At 32.9% G+C, this 14,823-nt stretch overlaps 2 protein-coding genes across 2 annotated transcripts in view; one reads left to right on the forward strand and one right to left on the reverse strand.

Annotated features, from left to right (window-relative positions):
• The window catches only part of GUF1 (GTP binding elongation factor GUF1), a 24,080-nt gene extending 19,220 nt beyond the window's left edge, over nucleotides 1-4,860 (forward strand). The window contains exons 16-17 of the mRNA XM_082640226.1: nucleotides 949-985; nucleotides 1,810-4,860. Coding sequence (XP_082496352.1) covers nucleotides 949-985; nucleotides 1,810-1,947 — 175 coding nt within the window. The 3' untranslated portion in view covers nucleotides 1,948-4,860. The remainder of the gene's footprint in view (nucleotides 1-948; nucleotides 986-1,809) is intronic.
• GNPDA2 (glucosamine-6-phosphate deaminase 2) overlaps nucleotides 4,670-14,823 on the reverse strand; it is a 27,505-nt gene continuing 17,351 nt past the window's right edge. Inside the window, 3 exon segments of the mRNA XM_082640240.1 lie at nucleotides 4,670-5,422; nucleotides 5,424-5,482; nucleotides 11,642-11,816. Coding sequence (XP_082496366.1) covers nucleotides 5,390-5,422; nucleotides 5,424-5,482; nucleotides 11,642-11,816 — 267 coding nt within the window. The 3' untranslated portion in view covers nucleotides 4,670-5,389.

Raw genomic sequence — 14,823 nt, forward strand, 5'->3', positions numbered from 1 at the left:
CCAAAAGACAAAACTAAATTATGATTTTTACTTGAAGCATTTAATATCACGTCGTCAGAGCTAGTCAGGTTGTAAATTGTAAAGGTGAGAGAGGAATGCTGGTATCATATTAGGCTTCAGGGGCTTGCAGTAGTCTTGGGATAAATTGTAAGCCTGTATTTGCAGTGAATTTCATTTCCTAACACCATTTTGCTTTAGTTATTTTGTGTTTCGTAACTGCCCAGAGATTAGGCAGAGTGAAGTTTATTTATAATCAGGGAACATCCAGGAAAATGCAATTTAAAACAGTTAGCAAATAAGCATTCAAACATAAATGTGCTGAGGTAGAGAATACCTTAAAGAAAAAGAAGACTTTTATATCTTCTTATGGAATATAAAAAAGTGGAGCTATTTTCGAATTTTGATCCTCCAAATTTCTCAGATACATTATAGAAATAGATTCGTTTATTGCTGCTTAAATGACTATATTAAAATTACTTCGTTTTCCCTGAAATGGGTTTTATAAAATATATCGTTCTTTACATTCCTAGTCACTCTTGACCCACATTCGGTAGAGTTAGTAATGAGATAATAACCATTTTCGTTTTTTTGGTAGTGGTAGTAGTAGTAGTATTTTTAGGTTGAGCTGGAAATGACCTTTTATAATTGTTGTAATCAAGCTCACACCATGCTTAAATTTGACCTCTTCAAGACTGCCCACAAGCCTTGACCTTTTTTTATTCTTAACAAAGTTTGTGTTGATATTCATGTTGAATTAATTTTCTATTTTATTCCAAATACATGAAAATAAATACAAAAGCATTTAAGCTGTCTAATTATTTGCTTACGGCAATTTTATATAAGCGTGACCTGATCTTAATATGTTTACTAAAGGGGAGATTGATTTTGAAAATAAGTACTTTTAAATAGTATAAGTTATGTACTTATACAAAACTTTCTCGTTTACAGTGTGAAAGCCTATAGGAAAAATGTTTTGGCAAAATGCGTACGTATCTACATGTGTTCTATTTTGTAATATATCTATTTTATAAGTTTAGAATCAGAGGGGGTGTAAATACATTGGTTTCCATTGTTGGTTTTTATAATACCCTTTATCTCCACGTTTTCTTTTTAAATAGGTAAATTTCATCTTGACTTTAATAATAGCATACTCATTTTGATCACATTTTCCCATCTTATTTTTAAAATTTTCCTTATGTGCAACTATCTAAGAACATTTTTATAACAGTTATGATCAGGATAATGTTTTATTGTTTTAATTTATAAGGACAGATTTTGAAGACAATAACTATGTCTCACAATGGGTGTTGAAACTGAAATTGAAATCCATCTCTCCTGCATTACTTTGCCAAGTTTGCTGTTTCATCTATTAAAAATTATTATGAGAATTAAATGATAAATGCTTTTTCTAAATCCTTAGCATAGGGACTGACACATTTAAGCCTATGTGAGTCTCTGTATTAGACTACAGCTATATAATCTAAAATTTCAAGCCCTTGAATCAGTAAGGAGATGGATTAACTTTCCCTTGACATGCATAATATTGTACTGGGTTTCCTTGAGGATCTTCATCTTCTTCCAAAAACAAATAAATAGATAAAACCTTTATCATTCTTTTGAGAAGACAGTAAAATTAGGATCTGCTTGGGGGTAACTTTGGAAGTTACCCTTAGGAAGACACTTTGCAGGTGTCTACTTCATGGATAATAATTGTAAAGTTTTTGAATTGTATTGATGTCCCTAGGTAATTGTAGGATTATTTTTTCTGTGGAGTGATTTGGACTTGTAGTTTTTAAAAATGTTTTTCAGTATGGTGGTGATATTACCCGAAAAATGAAACTTTTGAAGAGACAAGCAGAAGGAAAGAAAAAACTAAGGAAAGTTGGCAACATTGAAGTTCCAAAAGATGCTTTTATAAAAGTTCTGAAAGCACAATCTGATAAATAATTGGTGGGAAAATATAAGGAATTTTCATAAATTAAAAATTGTGTATCTTTTAATTTTTCTTCGTAATTTATAATATGTTGAACACAACAGAATGAAAATTATAAAATTTGCTTGTTACTTTCCAGGTTTTCAGTTTTAAATAACCTCTTGGCTTTTCTTTGAAAGACAGTCATGGGTGGATAAGAGCATAGGTTCTGAAGCCATATTGCCTGGTTTCAAATTTCTGTTCCACCACTCACTAGGCAAAGTGACATTGGCCAATTTACCCTCTCTTTGTCTGTTTACTCTTTAGTAAAATCAGGATTATACTATTACTTACCTTCATAGGCTGTGAAGATTAAATATGTTTAAAATATTCAGAAGACTGCATGACACCTAGTCAGTGAGTGCTCAGTGAATCTTAATTTTTCAAGCATATTCCTTACTCACACTAAAAGGCCCCGTACTTAAGATTCTATCTAGTTTCAAGCCCAAGATGCAATATTTTCATAATCACCTTAAGTATCAGCTTGTTAGATGGATATATTTAGAAATATATGAATCTGTTATTAAATATTCAAATAACAGCATCTAGACATGTGCTCTAGTTTTTCATAAGATTTGTACAAATGTTACTTTGAAACTAGACAGTTTACATATGCATATAAATTCAAATGATAGGGGCTGTCTTATTCTGAGAATTAAAATGCATTTGTGCAAAGTGATAGATGTTTGATATTAGCAGCAGCTGTTATTAATGACAGTTTAATAATGATTGCCTAGATTTCATAATTGAGGAGACTGAGTCAATAACTTACTTAAGGTCACATAGCCAGTAAACGGTTCTTACTTTCAAAGCATGTCTACTCAGTCAATAAACAAACCAGAGGGCAGACTGTATTACAGTAAGATAAAATAATTTAGCCATTGATTTTTGTCCTTTACTTTGAATGAATTGAATGAGGTTAATGTCTTCTAGGGATAAGACTGATAAATTTTATACAAGGTTGTTATGAGATAATTATAAATTCAGATAGTGGGGATTTACCTAAAATTGTGTATGGAGGTTAAATAACCTGTGGCTTAGTCCTAGTTACGTAAGTTAATCAGCTGTCTTCCCTATTTCTTCTAGCTCTGGTACAACAGATGAATTATGAGATCTCATGACCAAAGTATCAATATTTTAGAAAATGGCAGTATTTTTGAAACTAGAAAAGCATTTTAATGTAATTTCTAAGACAAGATGTTCTACCATTATTGCCAGGGGAAAGTTACAAGTTGGTACCTGGCACATAGTAAGTACGGTGTGTCTACTATTTAGTATTTGTGTCTTATTAGTATGCTTACAGTTTGGATACTTCTTTTTCCCTTTTAACCTCTGACTTTTTAGGAAAGTTTTACTTGTAGTAATAGTACAAAAAGTATTTTCCAGATTTTTTAGCATACTCTTAAGTTATCTCCCCTGGCCACTCTCCTAAACATGATTGAGAGTTGTGTATCCCCCAGAGGGCCTTATATTACTAAGATTTTTGTGTACATTAAAATAACATAAACTATTAGTATTAGAATAGCCACCATTTATTGAGTTTAATATGTGACAGCCACTGTGCTGAGCTCTATAGACAATTCCCTCATTCAAACTACATGGCAATGGAGGTACAGGCACCATTACCATCCCATTTCACAGGGGAAGAAGCTCAGACTTATGTATCAGTATTGTCCAACAACATCACAGCTCTTGACAGCTGGGATTCAAACAGTGGTTTCTTTTTCCAAACCCCAATTCTTAGCTACCATGCTTTTTATTGCCTCTTGTGGAAATATCTTCAATAGACTTAGTTTTTTGCTTAATAGCAGCTTAGCTCCTGAGTTAGGGAGTTAAAGTGGCAGGAAAGCAGTTTGCTGTGGACCTTGAGTATATGGACTTGGAACTTACAGGGCAGTGATGGAAAGGAGATTTTAGACTCTGTTTCAGCTAGCACATTTAAAGCACAGAAATAACAGCTGAACCGTGCACCAGTCTTTAGCTTTTTCACTAAACTATATGACCTTCTAAGGTAGTTTGCACTAACCAATACTTTATTACCAGCCGTGGGACTGGGAGATAATACTGATTTCACTTACTGTTCAAAAACCATTTATAATACTTAAGGCTATTAGTTCATTATCTAGAATTAAAGCAGCATATTTTACCCTAACAGTCCTATTTTTTTAAAAATTTGCTATTTAAATGTTTTAAGGAACTTAACTGTAAATACATTTCAATCACATAGGCAATTAAAGCAGGTATGTAAGTGATGCTTCTACTAGGTGGACTTACAAAAAGCAAAATATGCAGAGAAAAGGAAGCATATTTTACTCCCCAAGGAGCAGAACTAAGAATTATAGGCAGAGACACTGTCTTTTAATTTAAATCTAATTGCATAATGACAACAAATAAAAAGTAAACGCAAGCTCATAGCTACTGTTGTTAGAATCTTTCAGATGTATGTGTTCAATTTCACTGTTGGAAATAAAATTTAGATAACTTACATTTGTTTATTATAAGCTTTATTTGAGTTAAAAATAGAAAACAATATACTTTTATTTGCAATTTAATAATGCAAGTTGTTTGGCAAACTAAAATAGTTTACAGTAATTTTTATATTATACTTCATCATATGATCCTTTTAGACATTATATATATGTAAGGAATAAAGCTAACCATTTATGAAGTTTAAGGATAATCAGAAAATTTTCTTCAAAAAAAATAATTTCCTTAAGTGTGTTGCTAGGTGTAAAGCTCCTAATTGCTAAAATACTTAAATTAAGTGCATGAACCCAAGTCGTTAACTAAAAATAAGCACATTTGTTTAAAAAAGTGCTACAGAAGGTGGTGCACAAAAAAACATGCACTTATACATACTTTCCAAAAGGATGTAAACTGTACTTTTAGGCACTGCAGTCTCTTCAGATTTTCTGTACCAACAATATATAGCAGGACTTTTGATGTCCAGATGCTACTGCAGGAAGATGACTAAGGCAACCACGTGCAGAAAGCTTGTGCAGAGAGAATATAAAGATAGCATTCCGGAAGTAAAGGCTTGCAATGATAGTGGTTTGATACCTGAAAGGCTTGGAGTGTCTTCCTGTGATTAAAAAATTAAAATCTAATAATGCCACTGGAGTCATATACATGGTACTTTATGTACAGAACTGTCACCTTTAAAATGACTTAAAATTTGTAAACAGGCAAACATTTCATTTCTGTGCTATGTAACAGAGTGACTGTGGCTTCTGTAACAACTAGCTGATGAACTGTGAGAGCCAATTACGTCTAAACCCTAGTATAAAATGGACACATTGTAAATATGGAATGTTTAACATATAGATATTAGACTTCAAACATGACAATATTCAAAAATTCTCCAAGTTTTATCATATTGCATAGCTGAAAATTCATCTATGTATAAAAGTGTTTTGTTCATTCAAGCAGAATTTTGATCCAGTCTCCTTCAATTTGCTTCTTTCATACTGTACAGTGGATCCACAAGTTTATTGTGCACATGCATTAAACCTTAAAGAAAAAAAGCACAGTTCTAGTTGTATTTCTGATTTTGAACTGTATCTCATTTAGAAAACAAAGATTTAATATTAAAATACAAGTATACTGGCTCCCATCTAATACCAAATAGTTAAATTTATTGGAAAAATGCAAATAGAAATGTTTCAGAATGTTTAGTTTTAACTACCTAGCAAATGTCAATTTAGTTATTTATGAAACCATGGATCTGGAATGCGTACAGGTTCTTTGTGAGTAACCAGAAGTAGGGGCACTTCTTGTCTTTAGAACTGCCTTCAGTATGACAAAATAACAAATTTGAATACTAATTACATCTAAAAGTCTGTTGAGTTTGACCCTCTGTCAGTTAATCTAACAGACTCCATCAAGGGGCTCAGAACTATTGTTACATTAGTTCTCTAATATATTACCCTATCCATTCATCTGGCAAATTATTTTCCACTATTTTGACATGTGTATTTACAATAGGGGTTGATTACAAGCCAAACAGAGAGGTTTACTAAAACAATAAGATAACCTAAATATCAATTTCTAAGTAAATTTAAATTTCATCTTATAATTGGTATGCTTGTAAACTGTCCTTAATTTTATTAAAGCTTCTTGGGAAATATATTCCAGTTACTCATGTCTTAATGCACATGTATCGTATTTCTTTGGGGAAATAAATTGTCCCAATTAATGAACTAAAGATTTTATATTTTTCAGGTTAAAGAAATCAGTTAAATTTACCACGTTGTTAAGAACATGGAGGCTGGGGAAAGGGACTCATAATGTGGTTTTCTTAGGAAATGGGATTACTGGATCGAGGAGACAGGGTACTTGTTAGTAAGAAGGTGTACTTTGTCAGAAAGGCTGCAAAAGCACTCTAAAATCCAAACTGTGAAGACCCACTTTTAAGAGATAAGCAAAGGGACATGCAGAGAACACTTAAGTATACATGTAGTAGGAGAAAAACCAGGAGTGGAACAGTCTTAAAAGGAGGAGAGAAAAATATTCACTCGTGAAATTGAAAGAGAGAATGCTAATTAACTCAACAGCTCACTTAAGTGTCTAATCAGCACCTCAAACTGGTTAACAACATCCAGACCCATTTTCCCCTTCTAAACCATTTTTAAAAAAATATTGGTATATGGTGTTATCCTCTGATGAGCTGCTAAAGCCAGACAACTGAAATTCACTGTTGATCTTTTTCTCTTTCCTTTTTAAATTCAGCAGCAAGACTGGTGGGCACTACTTTCAAAATATTGATATATCCCAAATTAGCTGTATTTCTTCATCTCCACAGCACTGCCCTTAGTCGAAGCCACTTTCTTCTCTAATCTGATTACCAACTCTGCACCCTACTTTCATCACTTCCCATTGTCCAATTTTTCTAAAAACAGAAGCTAGATTATACCATTTCCCAACTTAAAATTCTCCAATTGCTCTGGTCACTTAGAATATAATTTAGATTTTATTCTGTTGTTTTCATTTATCCTTCTGATCTCATGTCCTCCCCACTCTCCCCCTTTTGTGTTATACTCAACCCTGGCTTTGTTGCTATTACCTCAGAAAGGCTAAGCTTGGTTATAGTACAAGGTCCTTATATTTGCTGTCTCATTCAGCTTGGAATGCTCTTCTCCCTGAGCAAAGCATGATTATTTCTTTTTGGCTTCTTGGGTCTCAGCCCAAATGTCACCTTATAATGAATTACTCTTTCACTTTCTTTAGAGCAATTTTCACTCTTAGAAAATGTTTTTCCTACCATGTCTCCAACTAGAATCTGAGGTCCAGGACCTTAAATTTACTGCTCTAAGTCCTGGGTCTATAAAGGCCATGATACATGTTGGAAGCTCAAGAAACATTTACTTTAAAAAATCTGTGAAGATTCAGTGAGATGGTCTGTGGAAGCTTTTTTTAAATTTAAAATGAATCTAGAACATATATTGTTAAAAAGGAGGCAGGAGAAAAGGAGGGAGCAGAGACCAAGATTCTGTAGTTCAAGGTCCCGAAGACAGAAAAGTATCAAGGGCACTGGCAGAACGGCCAGACATGAAAGGATGCTTAGAAGATTAGGATAAATTTAAAATCTTGGAGGTAGGACTGTGGAGGGACTGAAGTTAAGCCTTCCATGCAGCTGGAGGGACAGAAGGGTCAAAAGGTTAAAATAAGTAATGGGAAGAGTTTGAAGAAAGCAAAACAAGGAGCACAGCTAACCCAGGAAATATAAGAATTATGTATAAAAAGTACCAAACTAAGCATAAAGGCACTTGATCGGTTCTGCCTCCACCTCAGGTATATGGCAGCCATTTATCCATCTGGCCTTATTTATAAAATGGAGTAACCTCAGCTCAAAAATTTAAAAAAGAAAGCAATGTACTCAACATAGTGCATAAAAGTCTTGTAATGATGTTTGGTATATATGTCTGAGTTAATGTAATCTCTGATACTTGAATGTTTCTATAGTGACAGTTCCATAAAGTTATATAACAACCCTTCCATGCTTACCAGTGCAGACAAAAAGCCTGTGATAAAAATCCATGAGTATGTGGACAAACCAACAAATACTTCATTCATTAGACTGTTTTATGCAGACTATCTCCGAGGCTGGCTTTGAAGCACACTGATTTATTGGCATTTGTTCTTTGCTCAAAAAATGTTAACACATAAGAATATTTTTCTCAGGGCTAATAACCCCTCCCCGCCAATACCCTCTTGAAAGGCCAGTGATATGCAAGCCCTCATTTGCCTTTTCACTCTTAATTTTGTTTTTAAAGTATAAGCTAGCCCCATTTTATCGGTATACTTTGTTCTCTATTAAGAGGAACTTTTTCTGCGACTGTGGTAGCTCATCCTTACACCTGTGCTATTGATTATGGCATTCTCTTCAAATCTAAGTGTTACCATCTTCTACAGCTCTCAGTCCCATCAGCTCCATTCAAGTTTTCATCAACTACTATTTAACTATAAAAATCTCTCCCTTAACATCCCTTGGACTTCACAGTGTTTACATAATTTAGCACTTAAACTGAAGTGGTATCAATGTCATGTGTCATCCATCTACCTGCCCAACTACCTAGAATTTACCAAGTGTCTCCAGTGTACAAGGTAGGTACCCTTTGAGATGCTGAACTATTGCAATGAACCAAAACTAAAGTCCCTACCTTCATGGAGCTACATTTTATTTTCTCGAATCACTTAGTGAGCCAGTTTTATGAAGAATGCCAACTACTTTCAGGCAGGGATACTTGTACTTCTTTCGGGTACATGAGACAATGTACTTGAAGGCACTGTAATCCATGTTTCTTGGCTGATGACATTAACTGGAAAGTATAGTTTACATTTACAAAAAATAAACATTAAAGGGTAATTTTTTATACTGTAAAAGGTATCTGCTAATGAAAAATATTTACCAGATAATTATCTCTAAATAGAACCAATCTTATTTAAAACAATATTTAACTGAAAACTTTAACAACCAGTATGTAAAAAGCAGCAAAATGGAGATTGGAGAGACCTAAGAGAGGGGACAACAAAGACAGTGGTAATCTCAGCCATGTGGTTTAGAAGATCTACCTCTTCCAGAGTATCAGCTCTTTGAGGATCATTCTACTTGATAAAATTCATCTATCATTCACTTAAAGCTTTGATCATGGAAAGAATACATGAGAGCTTAAAAACACACAACTTAAAACATCAGGATAAACTTAAAAAATTCAACTCCTTTGTAAAGTTTTTTTTTAAAACTAAACACTGGCTGTAACTTGTACATAACATAAAGCTAGTTCCAAACTAAAAATAATTTTGGAAATTTTAGTACTTGCTTTCTGAATAATAAATCAAGAGTTTACTATGACTAAAGGTAAAAACTGACAACGTTCTACACATGAATGTGATAAAAATAAATAACTGCTACTTAAATCATAAACAGAAGTCAATTCTAATGAGTACTCATAAAAATGCACAGACTTTCTGATGTTGCTTGAAGAAGAAAAGTTAAATATAATAGATTTTATAGTTTGGTTCAATCTGAATTCATTCAACCTCTATCAAGCTATTGGAGCTATTGGAGTAGGGCCTAAAAAGGATAAAACAAAACAAAAAGAATGTTCACCATGATGATGATGTCTTGAAAATATATTATCTCAGGACATAAAACATAGGTTTTATTTTTTAAAAAACAAAACACTAGAATAAAACAAATTATTAAAATGTTTTCCTGTGATTTACTTATATCTTTCAAAAGAGATATACTGAAATAAACTTCCAGATGCTAATGATTTGTATTGTTTTAGATGTAGTTAACCTAGACTTCAAGAGCTAAATAATTAGAACCCTTTTAGATTCCTGTTGACACTTTTAAAGGGATGGCAGAAAGAGTAGTGATGTGAATGGTATTGGAAGAATTGCAGATTATAACTAAGGGATTCATCTCCTCCAGTATATCTTGCAGTGATGTAATAATAAGGATATGGCAAATACATAAAACTACATTTATAACATATAAATTTATGAACAGTCATTCTACCTATTATCAAAATACCTTACTGTAAGATGAGGTCTATATATATAGCCCAGAACAATATCGCAAATCCATTTTTCTCCATATTGAAGGAGGCATCCTGACAGAGGCTGATGTCCTGAATCTCTTCAGAAATATATACAGCTCCACTGGAAAATAATTTCTAAGTGACTTTAACATCCCTACTAAGCCTGTTAATTCACCTATAAATGGAATTATAAGAGTACCCATGTCATAGAATTGTGAGATTTAAGTAAATCAGTAAGTATAATATGCTTAGAATAGCTCCTGGTCATATAACTATTGGCTATTATTATTAAATGTTTACTTCACTAAAATGTAAAAATTTTCTGATAAAAAGCAAACTGACAAAAATCAGACAAGTGTAGGGGTTTATCTGGGGATTACTGGTGCTAGAAAATGGAAATGTTAAATGAATCTCCTCAAAACTGTTATTAAAATATGTGGATAATGAAGATTCCTTCTATTAACTTTTTCAAGGAATCTAATATTTGTGATGAAACCTGGACTACATGGAAATATATGGGTAAAACACCATCTAAGAGCTCTATCTTATTCACAACCCATAACTGAGCTATTCTCTGCTTTTATCTGTCAAATTACTAACAAGCTAACAATTTTCAGTTTAATTTGGTATATCTGTGACTTGGTTAAAAAACTGGTAATTTAACTAATAAAAATATAAATGACTGGAAGTAATCTAAGTGCTTAACACTAAGGAAACCTTTAACACCTTTTATTAGAGTAAAAAAATTTAAAACATATTTTCATTCATATAGTATCAGTAGTACACTTATTACATACTTTGTGAATTACTGAACTATATATATGACTAATTACATAATATTTTCATACCAGCTATATAAATACAGGTGCTTTGTAAAGAGTACCTATTTATACAGCTTGTTTATGTGTGTATTTATATGTGGAGTTGACTCAAGCAGGGAATGGCTTCTAAACAGTGTATTCAAAATTGTCCTTGAAAATCTCTTAAACACCTATCACAGCAAGTGTATATGGTTATATATATATATATATATATACACGTGTGTGTGTGTGTATGTATATATATACATGGTATGGTAAAGTTTAAAAATTACTAAACTAGACTGTAGGAAGAAGCAAAAGGAAGATAAATATGCAGAAGTCTGGGCAAACTCCTGCTTACTTGCAGAGTTTATTCCATACTGTTTGACATTTAGCAAAATTTATTGTGAAGATTAAATGAGATAGTGGGCAACCCATCTTATCCCCTGATTTCATTCTAAACATAGCTGAGAGGTTAGGGTGGGACAGGTAAACAATGAAAAAATTAGAAAGGACATATATACATTTCCTTTTGGGCTATTTAATCTTGTATATTCAATACGAAAGTAAAATATTTAATTTTGGATTTCAAGAAACATCTTGTTTACTGAAAATATAGATTGAAGAGGTTTTCTTCAAGAAAAAAAATTAGGAAATTACTCTGAAAGCTAGTATTATCCGAAGTGAGACATTTCTAATCCTCAGCACAGTGCCAGTTTTCAATAGGCCACAGTGCAGGATGTAACTCCCCAGTCATAGTAAGTTTTAATTGTCATCTATAATGGAACATTCTCCCAGTCTGCTTTTGAAATTTCAGTGCTCACCTTTAAAGTATTTCACAGTTTTAACTCTTAATTCTAAAGTAGCATCTTCATCACATACAAAAATAGTTCGGGGATGTTGCTGGAAAGCTGAAACAGTCCACATGTGATTGACTCCTTCTTCTATTGCTTTGTAGAGAGCAAATGCCTTGTGTGCACCTGTTATGAGGATCATTACCTGAAAAATCGTGAACATTACTTGTCAATTCTTAAAACATGTTCCAAATGACTAAAAAGCTCTATTTTTTTGTAAACAAAGAATTTAGCACCAATATTTTTCTGAGGGTTAAAATAAAAATAAACAGCTCCATATTTCTTCATAGTTCAAGGTATTTATTTCTGCTCTTTAAGGTAATAGGCAAGCACAAAGTGTATCTCTACTTCTGGCTGAACAAAGTAAAATAGTGTCTTGTAATGGAGTATTATTGAATATACCATAATGCCTATGATAATTAACACATTAAATACTGATGTGCAAGAAGAGACCTGGGAGAATGAAGAAAAAGAAACAAAAGGGCTGTTTTGCAAAAGCAGAGTTACAGATCAACAAAGAATTTATATAACCAGGAATGATATACCAAATTGCTCTAGTCCAGATAAGCAATAGATATTACTTTGGAAAAGCAAAAGACTCTGAAATAACAGATATTTTAAAAGTAATCTAGAGAAATGAGCCTAAAGATTGTTTCACTGAACGGGTGCTATCTAAAGCTGTTTTGGAACAAAACTAGATTTAAAGAAGGGTTCAGAATCTACTTAAATGCAGGAACTGTCCTTTAAACACACATAACTGAGACCATCCTTAGGTACAGAAAATCCAAGCTCTTTGTCCCAAATCCCTGATAGCCTATGAGATAAGTCAAAGAACGTGTGCAAATGTGAGTGAGTGTATAGGTGTCTGAATGAATCTTTTCTTTAACAATTTTAGCAGTAAATCAATCCTGTTTTTACAAGTTAAACAGTTTATGTAATGTAATAAATCTTTAAAAATGATTTTTTTCCTCATTAACTAAAAAAAATGAATGTTAAAGTGGTTGTAATTCTAAAATATCTGTAACAACGTAAAAATTCTGTATTTCACATTTTATAACCAGACCTTCTAAAACAGGGAGGAAATTAAAGATTAATGAACCAGATATTACTGTATTTCTTTGATCAAGATTATTACTTTTCATTTTCAAGCTATATTTGATTAGTATCAAAGCCCATGAATGAAATAAGATATGTATGAATTCCTACTGTTTTTTATTGATACTTCTTTTTCTTAAGTATAGAGATCTAGGCTCAGTGAAGAATTAATATGCCATCACCTATAATTATAAGCATTTAAAAAAATTAGCAATGCTTGATATAATAAGGTAAGCACAGCACTGATTAATGGGTTTATTAGTTTTCCTTACTGGAAATTAATATTTTTTTCTTAAGACTGATACATGTTACAGAGGAGTTTGAAAAAAAACAACAAAATATTCAAGTTCTTTGCTCCATCCTGTCTTCTAATTCAGAATCTTTGGGATTAGGACCCAAGAATCAGGGTCCCTTAAGTGATTAGTATGCAATCTGGCAGTATGCAATGCTAGCACTTGAAAAGGCTTTTTAAAACTATTTTAACACACACTACATTAAATGAGAATATGTAGTGATTGCTGCATGATGGATATTTTCTGAAGTTTAATTTATTTCAGGAGTTTTAAAATGTGATTTGGTGGTTTCAAAGTTAAACACTGAACTTAAGCACTTTTCGTGAATTATATCATTTAACTACCCACATCAACAGCATGAGATAAGTACTATTCTTACTCATATTTTACAGATAAGGAATGAGGCACAGATATTCTGTAACCTGCCCAAGGTCTTGGTAAGGCTACTATATAAACAAGAGGTCTGATTCCAGCATCCATATCCTTAACAACTACAATAAGACATATATAACCTAATTGAGAATTAAGAAGAAATATACGGAAAATCAGAAATTGAAGAAAATTCCTCTTGGAATATAATTTGACGTTGATAATACATGATTATTTCTACTCTATCTGCTCCACTATTCTCAAGGAGAGTATTTCTTGTATTGTGAAAAAGCTTAAGAGCAGCCCTATCTGAAACCAAATCTTAAGGATAAGCAGAAAAGGGGGCATTTCAGACAGTTATGGGGTGGTCAATAAAAAGCTAGTAATCTGGTAAGGCTGAGCACAGGGAAATGAAATGGCTGAAAACTGAATTTTGATAATACAGAGCATTTTATACCAAAGAGGCTAGATATCATCTTGTGATGAAGCAGCAAGGAATCAGAGACTCTTCACTACATGCATGAGTAATAACTATGTTTTTGGAAAAAAAAATTCAGGCTGTAATACAGAACAGGAAAGGTGAAGAATGGAGATAGCCATGATTTAGGATACGTTTGCAATAATCCTTAAAAAACTGATATAGACCAGAAGTAAGGCAGTTCTGATGGAGGGCTGGATCCTTATTTATCTCTGTTCCAATGGAGGGCTGGATCCTTATTTATCTCTAAGTTAAATGGTGGAATGTGGTGACTGATTAGATATGAAGAAGCTGAGAATGACACACGTTTCAAGTTCAGATAATTTTCATGGAGGGTGTTGCTATTCACCAAGGGAGGGAGACAATTTTGGTAGAAAGATGAATATAAATTTTGAACAGTTTAAGGAGTCAACTGGAAATATGAAATCTGCAGCTTCAGAAAAAGAATTGGCTAAAGATATGTACTGGTAGTTATCACTGTATTGAGCGTAGTTGACCTTTTTAGAATAGTACTAAATCTACCAAGAACAGGGTTCCAAAGTGTGACTGCTATTGATGTGTTAATTAAAAAAAAACCAAAACCGCACACAAAAAAGGTCACTGCCCTGAAGTATGCACAGTGAATATGCAGTGCTAGGAGATGACCCCCTAGGTAACAACATTCAAAAGGCAGATGGAGGAAAAAGAGCCAGGGAAGCATACTGAGAAAGAACGGTCAGAAAGAAAGAAGAATGGTAGAGGTTTATGACGGAAGAAATAGTCCATAGGAATAAATGATGAAAAGAAGCCCAGTAGGATAAGACCTGTAGAAAAGATGATGGTCTTAACAATTAAGAACTTATCACTGGTGACTGCTGTGACATTCAGTAAGTCAACAAAATCAAAAGAAGATTTTTAAGTTTTACTGGTTTTTCCTT

Source organism: Mesoplodon mirus (assembly GCF_964341445.2).
Source record: "Mesoplodon mirus genome assembly, chromosome: 2".
In the NCBI taxonomy this organism is placed as follows: domain Eukaryota; kingdom Metazoa; phylum Chordata; class Mammalia; order Artiodactyla; family Ziphiidae; genus Mesoplodon; species Mesoplodon mirus.